This window comes from Tetrao urogallus (assembly GCF_951394365.1).
Source record: "Tetrao urogallus genome assembly, chromosome: 3".
NCBI classification, from domain to species: Eukaryota; Metazoa; Chordata; class Aves; order Galliformes; family Phasianidae; genus Tetrao; species Tetrao urogallus.
Window position 1 is genome coordinate 7638192 of NC_136815.1, and position 22477 is coordinate 7660668.

Consider the following 22477-nt stretch of genomic DNA (forward strand, 5'->3'; position numbering starts at 1 on the left):
TGTGGGAGCAGACTTGGCCTCTCTGTATCATTAAGACTAAAGTCTCCTGACCTCTCTGTCAGTCAGCCCTTCCTTGTACTTAGTAAATCTTCCTAATGGACTTGACTGGGCTGTTTCCATTTGTGTGGTTCCCCATGAGAAACACTAATAAAGGCAGGAAAGTAACCAGATTTACTGGATAACTTTTGCTGCTACAGAGGTCACTTCAGATTTCAAAGATGTTTGAGCCTTAAGGACCCAGGATGGAAGATGGGTGAAATACAGAATTAGATTAACATATGGAATCATAATACTGCTATTATAATTATATATATCTCCTTCTATGATCTAGTGACCATCTGGTAGACGAGGGAAAGGCTGTTGATGTAGTCTACCTAGACTTGAGCAAAGCCTTTGACTCTATCTCTCACAGTATTCTCCTGCAGAAGCTGGCAGCCCATGGCTTGGACAGGCGCACTCTTGGCTGGTTAAGGAACTGGCTGGAAGGCCGGGCCCAGAGAGTGGTGGTGAATGGAGCTAAATCCAGCTGGTGACCAGTCATGAGTGGTGTGCCCTAGGGGTCGGTGCTGGGGCCTGTCCTCTTCAATATCTTCACTGATGACCTGGATGAGGGCTCTGAGTGCACCCTCAGAAAGTTTGGGGATGACACCAAGTTGTCTGGAAGTGCGGATCTGCCTGGGGATAGTGAGGCCCTACAGAGGGATCTGGATGGGCTGGATCGCTGGGCAGAAGCCAGTGGGATGAGGTTCAGCAAGGCCAAATGCCGGGTCCTGCACTTTGGCCACAACAACCCCAGGCAACGTTGCAGGCTTGGGGCAGAGTGTCTGGAAGACTGTGTAGAGGAAATGGACCTGGGGGTATTGATTGATGCTCGGCTGAACATGAGCTGACAATGTGCCCAGGTGGCCAAGAAGGCCAATGACATCCTGGCCTGCGTTGGAAACAGTGTTGCCAGCAGGAGCAGGGCAGTGATTGTCCCCCTGTACTCAGCTCTGGTGAGGCTGCGCGTCGGGTGCTGTGTCCAGTTTTGGGCCCCTCACTGCAAGGAAGACATTGAGGCCCTGGAGCGGGTTCAAAGAAGGGCACAAAGCTGGTGAGGGGTCTGGAACACAGGGCTTGTGAGGAGCGGCTGAAGGAGCTGGGAATGTTCAGCCTGGAGAAGAGGAGGCTTAGGGGAGACCTTATTGCGCTCTATAACTACCTGAAGGGAGGTTGTAGTGAGCTGGGGATCGGCCTCTTCTCTTGTGTAACTGGTGATAGAACTAGAGGGAATGGCTTCAAGCTGCATCAGGGGAGATTCAGGCTGGACGTTAGGAAATACTGCTTCTCTGAAAGAGTGGTCAGGCACTGGAATGGGCTGCCCAGGGAGGTGGTGGAGTCACCGACCCTGGAGGTGTTCAAGGAACATTTGGATGTTGTGCTGAGGGACATGGTTTAGTGAGAATTATTGGTGATATTTGGATGGTTGGACTGGGTGATCTTGTAGGTCTTTTCCAACCTTGTTATTTCTGTAATCCTGTAATTTTCTGCATCAAAACGTCCTGTGGCAGAGGGGAGTTAAAAGAGGTATGGAGAATGTACAGGACTGGCATAAGGGAAGGAGAGGTTGCAGAGAACCGGAAAATTAAATAGAGCATTTATAAGGAGGAAACAAACAGTGGACCGTAGAAAGGAATGTGAGTGCATCTAGGAAACTGGGAGAGAGACAGAATGGACTGAAAAACTGCATTCAGTGCAACAGGGTAGGTTTGAAGCAGTCAGCCATTAATGAAATAAAGATGCTTTAGAAAAATTCTGTACTTATAGAGGTTCTTTTACTAACTGATAATCAAGCTGAATGTCTCAGGAGGAATAATCTAAAAAATACTCATATGTACCTACCTACCAAGCCTACCTGGTGGGTAAGACCGTGATTAGGAGGCTATAAGGGCAAACTGTGAGCTGCTAGCTCAAAATTAAAAGCTTTTTCTTCAGTTCCAGAGGTATAGTTGTACTAAGAATGAAACTGAATATTGAGTGTGAAAAGGGTATATATTTCTTTTTCACAAACTCAGTCAATACTGAAGCGTTTTAAATATGTCCTCAGCATACCAGCTCCTTGGCAGCAGCTAATAACAAGGCTACTGAGTAAAACAGTTTTCAGTGGCATTCAGTTTTGTTTATATGACGCTTAAAGATACTGCTGTGCAGAAGACAGCGAAATCACAGTATTATGAAAAAAAATAGCATTCAGTTGAGCATTTCCTGTAGGAGTTATTGAATTTTTGGAGATTGTTTTATTTGCCTTTTTTGTAGTTTAATTGTTTTTTGTCTTAGAATTTGATGGTTTAGAAGCCAACCAAGACCAATTACTTTTTTGGAAACTGTATTGTTTGGAATTACTTGACCAGCATTTATATACAGAGAGGGAAAAAGAAAAAACTTCTTAATTCATATTTGTAAATATTCACATATATACACACACACACATATATATACAGTTACAATTTACTTGAATTTATATAGAGTTACAATTTACTGGAATCTGAATTATTGCAGTATTATATTTAGTACTCCAGTGTTTATACAATAGCCTTTTAATGTCTCTTCAGCAGGAGTTATGGCAGATTGGGTTGATTCATCAAATTCAGTAAATATTCACAGGACTGTTAGGGTTAAGCTAAGGGGGAACAGTTGCTGACATTGTGCAAATTAGCTAATAGTGCTGGAGAGACCCACAGTTCTTTAACCCATGTTACTATTAAATGAATATGAAAAGCTGTAACTCAGCCACGGTCTTCCCAGGGCTGGAGGTATGTGCTTGACTGCATAAGTGAACACATGTGAAATCATACCTGTTACTAATATAAGAGGTTTGGGCAGGTTACAGTAAGTTTTAAATAGAATCTGTCAGGCATTGATTTTCCAACAGTCTCAGAAGAAGAAAGAGTGGACCCTGCTTTGGCCAAGGAATCACAATTACTGCCTCTGCAGTTACTGCAAAGAAAGCATTCTCTGTTGAGCAATATGATTAACATCTGGGATTTTTAAAGTCTTTTTTTTTTTTTTTTAATTACCAATTATCTATCATATAGGAAGAGAAAACATACTTTAAGTTCTCTTTCTTTTTCATTTTTATGAAGTTAACAGGCTCCTTGATTCTTTTGTTTTTATTGTCTATCAAACAGGATGTAAGTATAAGTTACATAGTTTTTCTTCTAGCTAGGTATAATCCTTGGAAACCTGGCTAAGTGACAGACAGCAGTAACTGTTCATGTACTGGCAGATGTCCCAAGCAGCAAACAATGCCTTACGGGTTCTTTTATTAAATCCTTTCAACACTGAAAAAAAAAATGGTCCTACTGAAATTTATGAAAACTTTGCTACTAGGTTCAGGGCAATCCTGATTTCACTTCTCAGTTACCAAGAACAAGTGTGTGATATACAGCCAATTAACTGTTTCCAAATGATCCCAGCAGTGGATTAACTACCCAATTCAAACTACTTGCAGAGCCTTTTAGAGCTAACCTACAATGCACTTTACCATATGCTTCCAAAACTATTGTGTATTACAAGTCCCCTTGCAAAAGGTACATGTTTCAAGGGCAGGATATTCTAAGCTTTAATTATGTTTTGCATTGTCTCCTTTATGTTATATTATAAGATCCAAACAGTCTTATACATTTTTTTTTTATGAATGAGGGATTTCTCAGTTTTAAAGCTTATGTATTTCTGACTGGATGTACTATAATGCGTAGGCGTCTGGGTCACAAGAAATAAGTCCAAGTACTTTTGTTTCATTTTTGCTGTTTTTATTGATATTTCATTTTTCAAATTATAGTTTCTTCTGAATAATAGCTGTTGGGCTTACTTTGTGCTATATTCAAAAGTTTTCTGAACCATCTACTTTAGTTGTTTAGGTTAGCAAAGGAAGTAGCTGTTTTATCTGGCGCGACTCAGTTGCACGGGTGCACAGTTATGTGGCTAACCCATCCAACAGCACATTCTATCTGCTGTAGGCCACCTTGTCTCCCACTGGCTGTGTCTCATTGGAGGCAAGTCCTTTGTTAGGAGCTTCAGTAGAGTTGAATTCTGCAGATTGCTCTCCATTACTTTCACTTCCTGCAAAAACATTATAATTAAAATTAAAATATATGTAATATCTTTGATGTAGCAAGATAGAAGGTACATCCTTTGTTAATGACACTTTAATAAGAGCCTTTTATGCAGCTGTAAGGATTCAGGAAGCTATTTTTCTCAGTTGCAATCTATTTGCAAAATGCTCTAGGGTAACAGCAGTTCACCTAATGGTGATTAATTATCATGCTTCCAGCATTCTTTAAATAACTGCCACTGAAAAGCATAATAGTTTGCACTACACCTGTGCAAGACTTGTTATCCTTTTTGTTTGATCTTCTAATACTCACCTATCACGCAGGAAGTGTGGGGAGCATTATGGTTTTGTCTGTCTGGAATACAGAAAACACCCAAAAGTCACCTCTATTAGCTCTCTTCTTCCATTTTTTTACCTTCGGTGATTTTAGTCTTCTGCCCTATTTCAGAAGTGCAGTTGGTCTCTACATGACCAAACTGTGTCAAGAATGTGTAGTAATGATGTTTATTTAATGTATCCTAACCCAGTGTGCTCTCAGCACTGCACAGATGTCCCTCATGCTGAAGGAATCTGTTTTCTCAAGGAGATTTCCAAAAAGAAGGTGTGAATAAAATGAGTAAAAGATGAATGCTAACCACAACATTCCTGATTCTGCCTTGTCTGAAGTCTGAACTATGAATAATGTTGCTGTGCTTGGACTTTTGCTTGTTTACACACTGTGTCTCAAAGCTAATGGGTAAGTCTTCAGCTTTGTTAACATTCAACTTTTCTGAGCCTACAGGTGGGGTCAAGTTTGGCTAATTTAGATGTGAAAAGCATGTCTAAATATCTATGTTTAAGCATATGAATTAGACAGACAAGATTTTACTTGGGAGGCCCTAAAGGTATCTCATTCTGCCCGTTGCTTACACAGGCACTTATTTGAGAAGGACTCATTTTGCTAGATGCCAGTGAGATGAGTAAGGGATGTGGAGTGAATCCCAGTTAACCTGTTTGGGATGCAGTTAAAGGCCCCTTTTAAAGTGACTCACTGTTATGCAGTGCAGTCACCACGCTATGTAAGGGGAATTTTTACATTTAGACATACTGTCTGAATATCCATAAACACTCTGGAGTTCCTGTTTTAGTTGAATTTCAAGTTGTTAACACATTTCCTGGAAAAAGCCATCCACAGCTTTTTTTTTTTTTTTTTCCACAATGGCCACTCTTCTTTTTTCTGGTTTTGATTATCCCCATGGAAACCATCATGATTTAGTATATAAACCACTTTGGATTCACACTGAAATGGAACCAAGGGAATTCTATTTACAACATCCAAACCTCTTCATGCACCATCACTTTCAAATTTCACCAGGTGCACTGCCCTCCAAAATACCAACTGTGCAAACTGGCTTCAGACAATTTCTACAGATTTTTAGAACACCTGCAATGAAACATATTAAACAACTCTCTGTTACTAGAAAAGTCACTGCCAATAAATACCATGAAGAATCATTGCATTTATAAAATTACTTTTGGTAAACTATCTTCAGTTTCACTGAAATTCATTTCAGTTATAAGCCAGGAACAAATGACACATCCCATCATTAAGTAATACAGTCTGATCACATAATGAAACACCTATTTGACTTTGGACAATGTATTTACATTATGGAAAGAAAATTACACATGACAGTCAAGTTGGATATATGTACACAACAGATTCTATATTGAGTTGTGAATAACCTAAAAGATATGTAACTTCATAGAGGTTCTAAATATTATAGGCTTTATTCCAGATACTGGAATTTAGGAGTTTAGGAGTCACTTCATTTTCTGTAGGACTGAGACCTATGGAGCTTTGAGCCTTTAATCTGACATCTTTAAGTCTGGGCATTTCACATGGTAGTAAATAGAGAGTTTCTGAAACATCAGTTGTAGTCTATATGAAGCAAGAAAGGTACTGATTCCAAGAAAGTGGTGAAATGGAAAAAACATGATTCATCAAAGTTGTTTGAGAATGCATCAGAACATCAGAAGAGACCCTCTACAGCTTTGCACTTGCATGTGAAAACTGGTCTGTTTTATTAGCCATGCCTTTTGCTGCCATGCTTGTGAAATCCATCAACTTGGCATGAGGCATAAATTGCAAGCTGTGACAACCAAAACTCAACAATTAGACTGGAACGTGTATCGTGCAATCCAAAGTCCTATCACAAAGGTTTATAATTACGCAAGAGCAAAAAACTGCTCTTTTTTTCTGTTAAGTATGTTTTGGATTGTTTCTCATGGTAGCTGACTGCCGAATAGTCCCCTCTCCAGACAGAGTGCCAGGTGCATCAGCCAAAAATGATTTGCAGCATTGCTGTCTCAAATCTACCATTCCCAATAAAGCATATGACGGCCAGGAAGCACTCCAGGAACAGAAAGTTTGGAGTAGTCATGTAACAATAGAGTTGCAAGGGTTCAGCTCAAGAAGGGAAGTACAGCAAGTAACCCTGGTGCCAGGAAATGATGAATATTGATTAAAAAATAATGGCAATGTATATCTGAAGACCATCATTCTCTTGACTGAACTGACGTGGACACATTTTACAGATTCACTTGTCCATTCATGCTGAAAGTGGTCTATGGGATCAGTGCAAATGACAGACTTGTACTGATGGGCTGACAGAGTTTTGGCATGAATTTCAGCACAACCTTCTCTAAAAAAGAAGTTGAGGGTGTTCAGCAGTCAGCATCTGAAGTTCTTACAATTCTGCTAGCTGAGCTGATGAGCATTAAGCATTTTTTTTTCCATAGGACATTGGGCTCAAGCTATTATTGAGAGAGTCAGATTTCTGGAGTCAAAATGGGTTTGATGTGATGTCTATTTAAGCAGAAATTGTATGAGAAGTTTTCAGTGTTCCAGGGTGAGAAAAGATTGAAGATGACTATAGAATCAAAGTGACAAGCCAGCATTGCCATGAGATGGAATTTAATAGAAATGAACCATGTGATTGCATTACCATGGTGCTGAGGCCAAGCAAACACTGGCTTGAAGAGAAGGCAGGGTGATGACATGTATTTTTTAAACCTTCCTTTAAACCTTTCTCTGTAAACCTCATACTGTATGACTTCTTTTTCAAAATTTGACTCATCTTGGTGAGCTCTTACAGTGCTTTTTATCTTCATCTCTCAATTTTTATAGAAATTCAACATTTGGCTTTAGCCATTCCATTGACAAGGAGAAGATATTGAACTAGACAGACCTTTGGATTGACCCATACATGAATGTTGTGTTATGTTTTCAGTTTGGACAGCTTAAAACCCCCTACATCTTAAAAGCAATCTGCCCTGTTGTGTATTTTCCCATTTTTTAAGGAATTTCTTATGAAGGCTGGAAGTAACCTCTGTCCGTGGTGCTCAGTCAACAGCTTGAGCTGTAACTTCAGCTCAGGCTGGCATTACATGGTCAGAATGCTGCAAAATTAAGTCTCAGGAGTTCTAAAAGCTACACCCAGGATAGTTTAAATATCATAATCAATGTTTTCAAACTAGAAGTGTTTTGACCAGCAGAAAACCATCTGACAGACTGAAAGACACAAAGAGATACCAAGGAACAGATGAAAAGGCCTGCAGGAAAGATGTTTAATCCCCTTTTGAAGAAAAGTAGTGATGTAGCCTGTTTCTTCAAAAGGAACATTAGTTCTTTGTGTTTGTATTGGAACCATCAATTTGATGGCTCAGTCCTTTTGAGGTAGTCTGTCAAACATTAGAGATGTCCTGGGTAGCTTGGTGTTTTGGACAGTGCATTTTGTTCACAGAAATGCAGCTGGCTCCCAAAGCAGAAAGTGTTGTGAAGATGAGTCCTTGGGACCTAAAATACCACTTGGGACGTAAAAATATTGTGCAGACCTCCAAGAATAATTTAAAAATCTCAGCTGCCAAAAACGGATGTTTTTTGTTTGCTTTTCTTGAGGCTATCCAAATTTACTACCAGCACACACAAAAAGAGGTATTTATTTACTGAAATAAATTGAGCATTCAGTACAGAGCAGCAGACTGAAATTGGTCTAAATGTGCTCAGAAATATGAAAAAGAGTCAGAAGAAACCCAGATCTGCATGGAAATTGATGGTTACAAGGGAAAACTACAAGGGGTGTAATGAACACAGTTATAAAAAAAAAAAGTGAAATGAACTTATCTAGTCTGAAACCAAAGCATGAAGAATCCATAAGATATATCCATATCAATAAGATATAATAAGATACAGCTAAGGCCTCAGTAACAGTGATTAGAAGTTAGGGTCCCTCTCTTTATAGAAATCTCAATGCTTTCATTTTACCTGCTACTGATATACAAAAGAGGCCAGCCTTCCAGTTAAGGTAAAATCTATATTGCAATCTATATTCAAATAAGGAGCAAGTCATTAGAAGATTTAGCTTCATCATCTTTATAATTATTGCAGGAGGACTTCTCTAGCTCAATGAACAGGACAATTAAACTTTACTATGGACTAATTGCTCTGAAAGAAGTATGTTCTGTGTGGCATCTTTCAGTTTTAGGATAGTCCAAAACATGTACCCTGGACAGTGCAAGATGTTTAATCTGTGGAAAGTATTTTTCCACACATGTGAACAGTATTACAGATGAGAGAAAATGCTAAACAAATAAGTTAGCCTTATTTAACGTCAGGAAACATTCGGCTCACCTGTGGATGCTTTCAGTCTTCTAATATAATCAGACCAAAAGGAACAGTCTGCTTTTTTCAATCCTTTAAGAGTAGGCATTGAAATGGTGAATTCTTTGTAGTTATCTCCATCATCATTTGGCAGAAACATTGGCCAGAGTGGCAGCAACCTTGACATTTTTCTTGAGAAACTATGAGGATAGTTTGGATTTCTAAAGGGAATGAGAGAAATGATTTTTAGAAAATAATGACATGAGCAGTAGAATCAGAACACTAGATCACCTGGGTCAAGGAAATGCATATCCAGTCTTTTTGACCAGCCCAGATTGTTGAATAGTTCATGGTACCTCATCGGATAGTCACTTGTTAGTCTGGCTCATTTCCTAGGGAACAGGTACACAGAGCTCGTGTGGACACAGGCTCATCAGCATCCTCAGCAGCTCTCAGTCCCAGAGCAATACAATATAATGTAAAGAGCTTGTGAAGCTGTTGTTCCCACACTAGCTTTCCAGAGATACTCCTCATTCTCAGTTATGGCCGGAACACAGTAAAGCTGAGGGTCATTCTCATGGTAGTCGGAAAAGGTGTTCAGTCTGTCTTTATGTGCTTTCCCCCTTCTGGTGGGAATAAGGGAAGCCTAAGCTTCATATCTGGAATCCTAGAAGGCTCTGAAACAACATCTAGCCCCTAATATTTAAGTAGATTTTGCAGATGCTCCATGGAAATAAATTTCTTACTACTTCTAACTACAAATCATACTACAAATCTTCAATACCTACTTGAAAATATGGCTATGTCTTTCCAATACTTTTTGACCAAAGAACCATTGGTAGGAATACAAATTGTTAGAGGAAATGGAGGCTACCTAAGTGATGCCAGGAGTTACATTCACTCTACTCTTTGCACTCTCCCCACCCACAGAATCTCTTAAATGTCATGTATTTACCCGGAGTTCACAAAATTGGAGATATACTGCATAATTTGTAAGGAAAGGATCTTTTCTTCCAGAGTAAATTGGTCTTCATACTTGGGGTAGAATGGCAGTCCAAATGCATATTGAACATCCAGCAAGAGCTCCAGACCTGAACTAAAAAAACATTGCATGAAGATAATTAAAACCATCATTTATTTATTTGGAGGAGAAAGGGAGCTAATTTAATTCAGGAAATAAAGCAATTTTTAAAATAATTAATGACCAGTAATAATAATTTTCTGAGCTGTGAGATTTCTTCAATTCAGAATGTAAAGTGTAAGTGATAACAAGGAGAATTTGCAATTAAAGGTCTTCAGCTTGTTAGTAGGGGAAATTGTGGACAGCAGGGCACATTTGCAAAGTTAACTAGGCATGTAATAGAATGTCATTTGGATATTGCTTAAATGCCTATTAGTTTTTGTACAGATTTTCACTAACATTAAATTCAGAAAGCAGAAGCAAATGGTGACATGGAATCTGGCAGCCAGTTTGGAAGGTTAATTATATTTTATTTCACAAACTTGAAATAAAATCTTGGCCTTCTAACTGGCAATTGGAGATTTTCCATTGACTTCATTGAGGCCAGGATTCTGGTCCAAGTCTTCGGATAAAGAAAGATGTAATAGGAGATGTTTATGAAGATTTCTCTTATATATAGTTTTAATCTAATTTCTGGGCTGGCTGGGTGGTTTTGGATCATACAATCTGTTCCCTCCAAGTTCTATATGGCAGGCAAGTCAAAACAGCTTGAAATAATCACCTAGATCAAATTTAAGAAAGAATCATTGTTTACTTCCATGTAATAATTAACACATATAATAGGTAATTTTTTAACAATTCGGAGGCAAGATTGCCCATGGAAGACCCTTGCAGGACTTAGTAGCAAATTTTATACAACTCAATATTATCAAGGCTTGAGGAAAAAACAGCAGGCAGCTTTCATTAATAACATTACAACTACATTAGTCTCAATCTATAGCTTTACATCACAGATCTGAACAGGATATTTCTGGTCTGGAGTCCATTTGCATTTTTTGTATCATGAATTTAAACAAAGATCCTATTGACTTGGTTAAATGCTGCATGAAGACAGACAGCATCAGGGGACCTGAGAGAAGGAACAGATGTCTGTGAGCAGAGACAAACAAATCCCAGATCCACTCAAAAGAATTTCATCTGCAGTGGCTGCAGAGGTTGTTGTTGAAAGGTGGCACAACTGAAACTATTTTATCTTTGGACGTGAAATGCAGCACTGATCTGACCCAGATAATGTCTCTCATAGAACAAGGCTTGTATTTCAAACCATCATGGGCAGGTGGACTGCAAGCAAGATGACTTGTTCACATTTTATGAGTGGTGGCACTACCCTCTCTCTATTTTGAAAAACAAGCACACAACCCTCTAAATGAAATACATCTTTGGTTGTATTTTCCTTAGTCTTATCATAATACCTCAGTAATACTTTGCATCTGGAAAGCAAATTATTCACAGATTATTCACCAAAAAAATGCAGAACTGAAACAAGATTAAAGCATATTTTTCTTCCCCAAATGTTTACTGAAGGATTAAGCAAGATCATAGTTTAATAATTTTACTTTAAAAATAATTTGCTTGGCTCAATACATTACAGCAATATTTAGTGTCAGTACTGCTTCAACTACATACTTGAAGGAGCTATTATCTTTTTGATTAAAAAGTCACTTTTTAATAGAACAGATGACATAAAATTAGTGTAGATGGAACGAAGAGACAAGCTTACACTTCTAAGGAAGTTGTAGCAGGAGCAAATTTAGCTCAAAATCTAAAATGACTGAGTTAGTAGTGAAAGTTTACACAAAAACAAATGTTATCAGCCCTTGTTTCTAAAGTAACATCTGTTAAAATCATAGCCCAGATTAAAAAACAGAAAGCTCCTAAATAATTACTTTATTAGGATTGAAAATATTTATTTACTATTTATTTATTATTAATATTTATTTATTTAATGTTTGTTTGTTTATATTATTTTCATATTCATTAGGACCACAAAAGTGATCCAAGGGATGAAACGCCTCCACTACAAGGACAGGCTGAGAGAACTGAGGCTGTTAAGCCTGGAGAAAAGAAAGGTCCAGAGTGACCTGATAGGAGCCTCTCAGTATCTAAAGAGTGGGTATAAGAGAGAAGGGGACAGATTATTTAGCAGGGTCTGTTGTGATGGGACAAGGGGGAATGGTTTCAAACTAAAAGAGGAGAGGTTTAGATTGGATATAGGGGATAAATTTTTTACAATAAGAGTGGGTTTTTTTACAGTAAGAGTGGTGAGGCACTGGAACAGGTTGTCCAGAGAGGAGGTGGATGCCCCATCCCTGGAGACATTCAAGGTCAGGCTGGACAGAGCTCTGAGCAACCTGCTCTAGCTGTAGGTGCCCCTGATCATTGCAGAGGAGTTGGACCAGTGTTGCCTTTGCTTCGGCAACCTCTGATTAATGTCCCGTCGTGAAGTGCTCAGACAGCCACGGCCAAATCACACGCTTTTATGACACCAATGTGGTGAGCGGCAAATGGCACTTATTGCAAGCAACACACTCTTCTTATAGTTGTCCCTTATATCACCAGTGCTACCAATCACCGTTGCTACGGTTATCTGTGCCCAATAGACGTGTGGCATGTCTTGTCTTGCCATGTCTCATTATGGTTTCTCATGAGTCAAGGAGCCCCTGCAGAGCCTGATGACTGTTACAGCCCCCCTTTCACGTATTGGCTAACCATGCAAGGGGCCCACACAGATTACGCCTCGTTACGCCTGATGACTTTGACAGCCCCCGCTTTACGTATTTCGTTGACTACATCTCTAACTTGCGTATTTTGTTAACTACAACTACAGACCAGATGATCTTTAAGGGTCCCTTCCCACTGAGATGATTCTATGATTCTAAGATACAATAAAAGTCTAGGGGTTTAGTACAGAGCAAAAAGCGGTACAAAACTCTACCATTTTGTGGGCTGCTTTCTGACTGGAGGTACTACATCCTGACCTGTGAGTATCAGTGGTAAGAGGATGAAGAAGAAAACATAATCTTAAAAGTGAAAGGAGGAACAAATATGTCTGTACAGGTCTGCAGTAGATTTAAGACAACTGTGAAAGATCTAAATGGTCACTAAATGGAAAATATCAAGGACAGTTTTTACTCTTCACAGAATCACAGAATCACCAAGGTTGGAAAAGACCTTCAAGATCATCCAGTCCAACCATCCACCTATCACCAATAGTACTCACTAAACCATGTCCCTCGACACAAAATCCAAATGTTTCTTCAGACTCTGATCACCATTCATTATTGTCAGAAGTGAGCAGCCAGAAATACCCAAATAGGGATTTTGGAGTAGGATGTAGCATTTTTGAGCTGATAAAGATCTCAATGTAGCAGCAAGTAGTTAAAATATTTTTACTAGAGTGGGACAGAGAGGGCAGTGACAGATAAGCATGTATAGCTTTGCTGCTAGCTCTGCATAGAGGTTGTCCCCAACTGCACTTCTGACACCCCAGGGTTCCACATAGGTGACTTATCAGCATCAACTCTAATTGGAAAAATGCAGAGTCCAACAGCTGGTAAAGGACATGTAGCTGAAAGGGAGGACTGCACAGACAATTTTAAAAAATGGGGTTTAAAACTGCTTTTAAGGAAGAAAAACTAATATATATATATGTAATATAAACATACCTCTAGCTAGAGTTTGGCTAGAATTGTCAGTAAATTAGTCAGGCTAAAAGAAAACAAGTTGAAGATTAATAAGTCTGGCATTATTTATTTTTCAGTCTTTCTAGCTGTAGTGACCAATAAAAATAGATATTTTAGCCTTCATAAAGCATAGATAACTGTTATCAGAATAATTTTCCAATATATATGGTTCTATATATATATGGTTAATATATATGGTTAAGAAAAAGAAATGCATATGTCGCCATGTTTTTCAGTGTGGCTTTTTGCTTTATTTATTTATTTTATTTATTTCTGGCTGATATCTACACAACAGAACCACATAAATGGATACAGAACTGCACTGGAGAACATTACACAGTGCTACTATGTAATAGGAATTTAGCTAATGTTTACACTCCAAATTTCTGGATAGTTAGTCTCAGACACAGGGTTTGGTATTTGGGTGGTCCTACGCGGAGCCAGGAGTTGGACTCGATGATCCTTATGGGTCCCTTTCAACTCGGTATATTCTAGGATTCTATGACTGATTCTATCTTTATTCATATCAACGCTTTTGGACAATTTTCTTCATACTCCTTTATATAAAATTTATGTACTCTACACACTGCCTGTCTTATGATACAAGCAACCTTTTTCTACTAAGGCTGCAATCAAAAGATTGATAGGCTTTAGGCAAATATGGAATGATAGCCACATTTCTTAAGCCACACCTTCAACAATCCTGATCCTCAATAGCACACGTTTGCAGGGCAAATATATATATATATATATATATATATATATATATATATATATGCATAACAAAGGACAGATGTATGTCAACAGAAATCTAATGAGGCAGTGTAAGTACTGGTGTGACCTCTGCAGTTCTGGAGATGCATTTCTTTATTTGTGTCTCCTCACATTACAAAGTACTGCCAAACTAAGAGCATGTGAAAAACAGATTAATACTTTTATTTCTTTCTTCTTTTCAGGAAAATCAGGACATATGGAAAAAGCTTAATTCCTACCAGGATTTAACTGCCAAGTTTATCCTCCTTTGTACCAAAAAGGCCCTATGGATACATGTGATTTGTGAAAGTATCCTGGAGTTTGCTGTGTCTTTTCCACTTGGTTTACTCCCAGTACACACAGTGTTCTACTTTGCACTATAAGGTTGCGCCAATGGAAGAATGTAAAACTGAAATAGCAGACAATAAATTCAAGAAGCTGAAATCTCACAGAAACAAACAACAAAAAAGCTAAAAGTAATTAATCTTAGTAAAGGAAGGAAGCACTGTTACCATCTCAGATGTCTTAAATAACAGATTATAGAATTTTGCTTGGAAACTTCTGTATTAAAAAGTCAGCAATAAGCATGTTGACACTTTTGTGCATTTTGGGGGATCAGTATGCTAAATGAATGGATAGATTTCCTTAAAAAGTGTATGTGTTCATCCAAAGCCCAGAACATCAAGAAAGGTCTCTCCAGCTATATAGACTTTGGGTTAATCTGCTAGATTACATTTTCTGGGAACATCACATGCTATTGCAACACAGGCGATGCCGAAATAGTTATGTACTTTTCTGAGTCTCTTAGCTGAATTTTGCTTAACCTGAAATAGAAAATAGAAATAGAAAATAGAAAATCTCCTTTATTTAAAGTGATATTAAAACCAGCGAGAGTTAGAACAGCATGCATATTAAGAAGAAAATGAAAGTACTTCACATAGCTAATTGGTTCAAATCCATTAACTGTGTGAAGTATTAAGTATGGGAAACATAAACCGTGTTAAGTATTAACAGAGTGAAATACGTATATATATATATATATATATATGTCTGTCTGTATGTATGTATATATTAATCAGTCAGGAGTTCCCATCTTCAGAATTATGGGAATCACATTAAGTGCCACAGAAATCCAGCCAGCTATGTTCACCTTGGCATGAAGCAGTCTTTTAACAGTTCACATCAACATATAAAAGAGCGTACAGTCAGGAGGTGGAGACAGCCCCAACTGAAATGACTCAAAATAGACAGCAGCTTATATGTCCAGTGCACAAGTTAACAAAAGCACGTGTGACAATTATTATGGTAAAGTTAATGACTACAAAAAAGATAGAGCCTCTTGAAGTCTCAGTTTAGATCCCTCCAATGATAACGATGATGTTTTGCTGATGATCTTGACTCCTTAGTGAGCAGAGTACTAAAATCTGTCCATCTTCTTTAAGACTGTACATTTGGCACTACAGTGTGACTAGGAAACTATGCTGTTCTGGAAAGCAGTGCTGCTTCATATCCCAGTAAAATGCAACAATCACCCAGAAATCTCTTCAAGGGTTAACAAGGCAAGTCTTTGTACAGTTAATAATATTATCTCTGTCAAAACATACTTCTCCTATCACACATTTCCTTACTTTAACTAAAAATTCAGCTTTCCCCACTAATCTTAGGCAGTGCTGAGCAGCCACATTCCTCCTGCAGTTTAGAACAACTGTTTACTCCAAGGCCTAAATGTTTTCAAGAAGAGTGCAAGAAGATGGCATCTGGGTTACATATATTTTCACTACAGATCATTAGTGCAGATGGCTACACATCCTGCTTTATTCAAATAGGAACTGAAGACTAAAGCAGAAATGGTGTCATGCCAAGCTTGGGAGAATATTACTGCATGGAAGGAGATATTTTGCCCCCTGAAAGATCACTTTATCTATATGACAACTGTCAGTTTATGGCCGTACTTGATTTTCTACATATGTCAGAGACATCAGTAGGAGTGTGATGTTTAGTCCTGACCTTGTGTGTCTGAGTGTGCATCTGTAAGTTCTAGAAACATCCATTTGTCACATGAACTTTCACTAATGGATTTCTACTGCTAAAACGTACCTCCCTGTTTAATAACTTTTGGCCTATTTCTCATCATTCCAGTTGGGTTTGTCTTCACTGGATGACTTCTTGTCCCTTTTGTTTATCTTGCTGTGAATTATTAAGAGACTGTTCTATGTGAAATGAGAAGAAATATCAGTATTTTTCATCTCTCCATTTTAACTCTTTCCTCTGTTACACATCTGGAGGACACACATAAAATAGTAGAGAGGTGACAGAGCCGAAATTGAAGAATATGCAATATACATGTTCTATCTGTGCAGGAGCCTAATAAGTGAATGGTAATTTCCACAGTCAAAATATTTTATCTGAGAGTAAATAGTTTTCCATTACTACAATTATCTGAACCCATTCCAATACCTCTGCGAGGTAGTCACTAGTCATAGATAATTTGTATTATTATCATCTTAATAATATAGGCAATGAGAGAAACATCTATATCTTGTGTAAACTGAGATCACAGGTAGAATTTAGACATCCAAGACTCAAAAAACATTTCATCTGTTATGCTGTCCTGTGGACATAATGCTGTAGAAATTTACATTTTTACAAACAGAAGTCAGAGCAAACCTAGATGTGATCCAATATCAAACAGGCTGAGAAAATATTTTTCTATCAAATGCCTATGAGTGACCAGAATATCTAATAAGGTATTCCTCCATCTACGTTCACTGAGGAGAATTGATCCAGTATGTGCACTCACAGAAAAACCCAGATATACCTACTACATGCAAAACATTCAGTTTTTGCATTCATTAACAGAAAGAAATGGCTGTATTAGTGTTCTCCTCTTGACAAATGTAATAGTCTGAATGTTGCCAGGGTCTCAGATTCAATTCTCACCTCTCCTGAGGAGGTTCAAACCATACAACCTATCTTTTAGCTTAAGCTGATGTTACTCTGCCTCTGTTCCTCCTTTTAAGGAGAGTCCTGATTTTCAAGGAAGAACCTGAGAACTGGCAGGATTTGCTATTCTGGTAGTTATGGATGTCTCTTGGGAGTCAGTAACATGGTTGACGTATCTTTGTCTAGTAAATTCCACTTGAAGATTGTTTCATGTACATCATCATTGTAATCCCATAGGTATATCACCCATTATGTTCCCATACACTGCATTTTGTCAGTTTCAGATTACTGAGGGTTTCTCACAGTTTTTAGCCTCTCTCTCATGAGAAGCAACTAGCCTCCACAGCACTGCTACACTGGCATGAAGTGAGGCTGCTGGAAAGCATGCAATGCGTGTTTGCAATATAGAGGGAAGGATGCCACAGGGAGAAGGAAAGAGGTCAGTCACATGATGAAAATGGGATAGAGAATAAAGGAGTCATTTAGGAATGAATGTCAATAATGTTTAAACAAAAAACTTGGAGCATATTCAGCAGCAGACCTAGTGAGTTGTCTTTGGGAAATCTGTCATGTGCGAAGCAGAAGCCCTATGGAAAACAAGGGTATCAATTCATAAGCTGTCAGGTTGTACTATCAAAAGAGGCCTGTTGGTATATAAACAAAATAAATTCTACCATTTATTTTCAAATGCTTGGATTTAAAACTAAGATGATGTTTATTTCAACAAAATTAAGCATGAATAATAAATAATATTTTTTTAAATAAGTAATAATAAATATTTTTAAAGAGAGTTATGAAAAAGTAAACTAACAAATTTAGTGCTAAAATTTAAAATAATTAGCTTAAAAGATCACTAACAATGTAGATATTACTGAAATGCATAGCTAAGTCCTACATAAACCATTATTTTCCCAGAGAGGTGAGTAACAGGAGCCCATGAGACGTTTTTAATAGGACTAGATAGAAGAGGAAATCCTTATCCATTCAAAATCCCTGCCTTAAAACCAGTGACTTTCAGTTGCAAAATGACTATTTCATCTCTGTTCAAATAAGAGGTTATGTCTGATGACTGCATCACTATCATTCTCCAAACCAAGAGGGAACTTGCTAGCTTATTTGCAAACACAACTTTTCTTTCTGTGTGGCTGGATTTTTGGCATACCATAGCTCAGCTCTATTTGCAGCCTTGTGAAAGCCACTTATCTGAGCCTCTCGGTAGCCAAACAGAGTACTGTGAACATTCCCACTGGAGCTGCCAGAAAAATAATGGCTCCCCAAGGATTAAGTTCTTTTCTGCTAAAAAGAAAGCAAGTCTGTTACCACAACATAATGGCCTTCATCTGTAACCTGGATCTTGGCAGGCTTCTTTCAAGTGCTTTTTCACTATGCTATCAGGAAAGGAAAGAAATGCATAGTTTATAGGCAACTTCTCAGTATCAAATGGTGCCAGTAGGAATGCACTGTCCACTCCCCTGAGCCCTTCCAAACAATTGTGGCTTCTCGTCTCTTTAGAGAAAGCCTCAGAAAACAGAAAGGGTCTCAAAAACCTTATTTAGATAAATGAACGGGACAATATGGAGTGCAGGGGGTGAATACTGCTCCTCCATAAGGACACTTAGCAGATCCCTTTTGTTAAGCAGCCCTGTGGGCTTTGCTGCTCTGATGTGGGGGGCAGGAGGACTGTGAAAGTGGGGTACCAGGAGGTACCACAGTGTGCTACACAGCACCCAGAGTGCTAACCACTGCCCACAGACATCAGTGTCTCATCCTGACTTCTAGAAGGGTCTGGGTTTGAATAAAGTTACCACTTAGATCTTTCATATCAAAAATATATATCATATCATATGATGCAACCTCCAAAAAATTTTCAAGCAAGCTGCAACATGAAGGCTGACATGGAGCTTCTGTCTGCAAATGCTTGTCATCAAAAATATTTTCTCTCCCGTGAGACAGTCTGCTGGCTGATTAGAAGTTACAGTGCTAGAGCAGGAAGGAACAAATGCCAGAGCCTGACCACAGTGAAGGCCATCCAGCATAGCTGTGGTGCAGCTGCACTGACTTCAAAAGGGGGCAGTGTTAAATTGGTGTTCAGTTCTTAAAAATGTGTACCCCATTTATCTTGAGATCTGTGAACTCCAGGTGACTTAGAACACATTCTGCTTTTTTTGTGGAAGATTTATCAGGTACAAAGAAGAAATCTGAAATACTATCTGGAATTGCCAACACTAAAATAGTAGAACCATAGGATCATTTCAGTTGGAAAAGATCCTTGAAGGTTATCAAGTCCAACTCCCTGCACTGACGAGGGACACCTACAGCTAGATCAGCTTGCTCAGAGCCCCTTCCAACCTGATCTTGAAAGTCTCCAGGGATGGGGCATCCCCCTACCCTCTGGGCAACCTGTTCCAGTGCCTCACCACCCTTATCCTAAAAGCATTTTCCTTATATCCAATCTAAATCTTCCCTCTTTTAGTTTGAAACCATCTCCCCTTGTCCCATCACAACAGACTCTGCTAAAGAATCTTCCTTATAGCCCCCTTTAGATATGGAAAGGTCGCTCTTGCATCTCCCTGGAGCCTTTTCTTCTTCAGGCTGAGCAGTCCCAGCCTGTCCTTGTAGGGCAGGTACACCATCCCTTAGGATAGGTAAGCTGGAAAAGCAAAACCTAACTTAGACATCTAACATGAAGTGCCTGAGTTCAGAAACATGAGTCCTAAAGAGTCAACAGAGGAATAACCTATAAAAGCCCAATCCCAATCCTCTTTTCTTAATCCAAATTGTTCATTTGAGATATCTACATCTGTCCTTCTACTCCACAGAGTGCTCAAACAGACAGCCATGTTTTGGCAAACTCTAAATCTGACGAAAACAAAAACCTTTTCTCCTTACCTGCTCTCTGAGCTTGCAGGCACGTGGTACATGAAGACATTTCCTCTGGAGTTAGCAGCCCAGTGATTGGCCATGCTTATGATGGGACATGTGATAAACTGGTCACTGTTTAAAAAGGAGGAGTGGGGAACAGACATAGTCACATAACAAAAATTTATACCCTCCTTTAAATCTTTCAAAGTAGCTCATATCTCTACCTTCAGCTGTATTGAAACAAATCATATTTACTCTGTGAGCTCCACGGAAACTAGGATTTAGTTTATCTGCACTTGCCCTTTTATGGAGTGTTGAACAATAGTGATGATAATAAATACACTGAATCAATCATGAAATGAAACAAAAAACTTTCCTTTTTTAGTCCAGTTTATGGGGACTCAGGCTGGCAACACTAAAAGTCTCCACGTAGCATGAATATGTTGTAATCTTGTCTAGTAAACAGACATTTCCCAGATTAAGGATCACTGATATTACTTCAGTATTTGAATCTGTGTGATTTTTTGCATAGAATTTCCAGAGCTGGCATAGGTAAGACATCCCTATTGAAGATGTACTGCAGGGCTCAGCAATAGCTGGTGCAGCTGCATATCTGGGAGAGAAAGGTTAAACACGAAGAGTGCAATGAGACAGTGAAATGATCCATCTGGGCATGCAATACGAAGGTATGAGTGAATGCAAATATATGTAAACCTTCCTAGCTGCCATCATCTCCAGAAGAGAGGCTGGAAGTCTGTGATGTGGAGTGAATGGTAGCTGGAAAGAGCTCAAGAGCTTTAAGAGAGGTAGGCAGAGAGAGCCAGACACCTTACTGCATGATATTTCATTGTGATTCCTCAAGGCAATATCATACATACAGAAGTATATCATCACTTCTCATTTAAAAAGCACACAGACTCGAGGATGCTCAAAGACATATTTATATATCCATAACTATATGAGCACACACAAATGTATCTGCTGCAGAAGTGAGAGGTTACCAATCACAGCCTAGTGACTCTGAAGCACTAGTTGTTCCTTCAGACTTGGTGGATAAAAAAAAAAATGACTGGTGGCAAGAAACAACAGTGCCAGAGAAGCATAAAAACACACTGCTATATTTAACTAATACAATTCTGCAAGCCACGAGTTGGGTAGCTATTTTGGTTCAGCAGTTTATTTTAAGCTGAACTCTGAGACCACAAGCTATGGGCTGGCTGACCACAATGTTCTTTGACAGTTATGGTTGACAACACCCATATGAAATGAAAGTTACCATTCTTCACATACCTATCAGCACAAGTTTGTACATGAGAAAGCAGCCTTTGAAAATTGTAGAGAGCATTAGCTCTCAAGAAATGCTTTGAAATACATAGGAATGACCTGCTTAATTACAACATGAAGCAAATGACATTTTAAACTGTTTCTAATTTGGTGTTATGGAGGAAAGAATAAGCCAGCTATTCTGGACAAATTAAAAAACAAACTACCACAAAAAGGAGATGTCTATTTCTTACAGGCATAGGATACCAGAGTTAAAAAAAAAAAAAATAAAAAAAAATAAAAAAAAAAAAAAAAAGGAAAAGAAAAGAAAAAGAAAGTGAAAGTTATTTTATAGAAGAGAAAAAAAAAAAATCAGAGAATCGTAGCTAAAACAATTTTAAAAGTGGAAATGTTTTAAAGTCACCAGATATGCACAACATATATAATTCACAAAAAACACTTTGGTTTCCTTTTTGCACTTCAGAAACTTGTTAAATCTAGAAGTAATAATTTCCTGGTACAGATTTTTTCTGAGAATAATGCTGGTGGTAAGCTTTTTGTTAAAAACAAATCAAGAAGATTTTCTATGTTCTATATGCAATACTGATGTAGCTGACTATAATTCTGTAAATAAAAAAAAGAAGTGTTTATCATCAGATGTCCTGGTTTCCCTTCTGATTCTCATGCTTGCTCTCTAAGCCAATCACTTCTTTTCCTAACAAGGCCATTTGCTTCATGTTGTAAATTAGCAGGTAATTCCTGTGTTGATGAGGCTGAGAGCTGGAATTGCTCTCTATATAGCACATCCCTGCTGCAAACAAGCGTGCTAGCTGCTACAGCTTTGCTAAGGTCAGTGTCTGCACCATGCTGAGCATGTAGGCTGAACATGGATGACCAAATGCGACAGCCCTTAGAACAGCTCTATATGGAGGTAATCTCTGGACATGAAGGTCACAAGGCAGTGATTGCTGTCCTCTTCTTGGGCAAATGCTGCACAGCGCAAGACTGGAGAAATGGCACACAGCTCAACCCACAGCCCTCTGGCTTGTTTATGCTATGACCTCAATGCACTGGCGCACCTGGACCACCCAGAAGCCTTCCCCAAACAGATGTAGCCACTGCTATCTTGGATCAGATGTTTCCAGGTGAATCTTGGCTCCTATTCACCCTCCGCTCCCTGAGGCTCCCCTGGAGCAACAGCCTGCCATCCTAATGGA

The 22477-nt window shown here is 38.7% G+C and overlaps 1 protein-coding gene across 1 annotated transcript in view; it reads right to left on the reverse strand.

Annotated features, from left to right (window-relative positions):
- Nucleotides 1-3985: 3985 nt before the first annotated feature.
- TG (thyroglobulin) overlaps nucleotides 3986-22477 on the reverse strand; it is a gene marked incomplete at both ends in the record, with an annotated part of 138390 nt that continues 119898 nt past the window's right edge. The window contains 4 exons of the mRNA XM_079534017.1: nucleotides 3986-4101; nucleotides 8766-8956; nucleotides 9691-9831; nucleotides 20025-20129. Coding sequence (XP_079390143.1) covers nucleotides 3986-4101; nucleotides 8766-8956; nucleotides 9691-9831; nucleotides 20025-20129 — 553 coding nt within the window. The remainder of the gene's footprint in view (nucleotides 4102-8765; nucleotides 8957-9690; nucleotides 9832-20024; nucleotides 20130-22477) is intronic.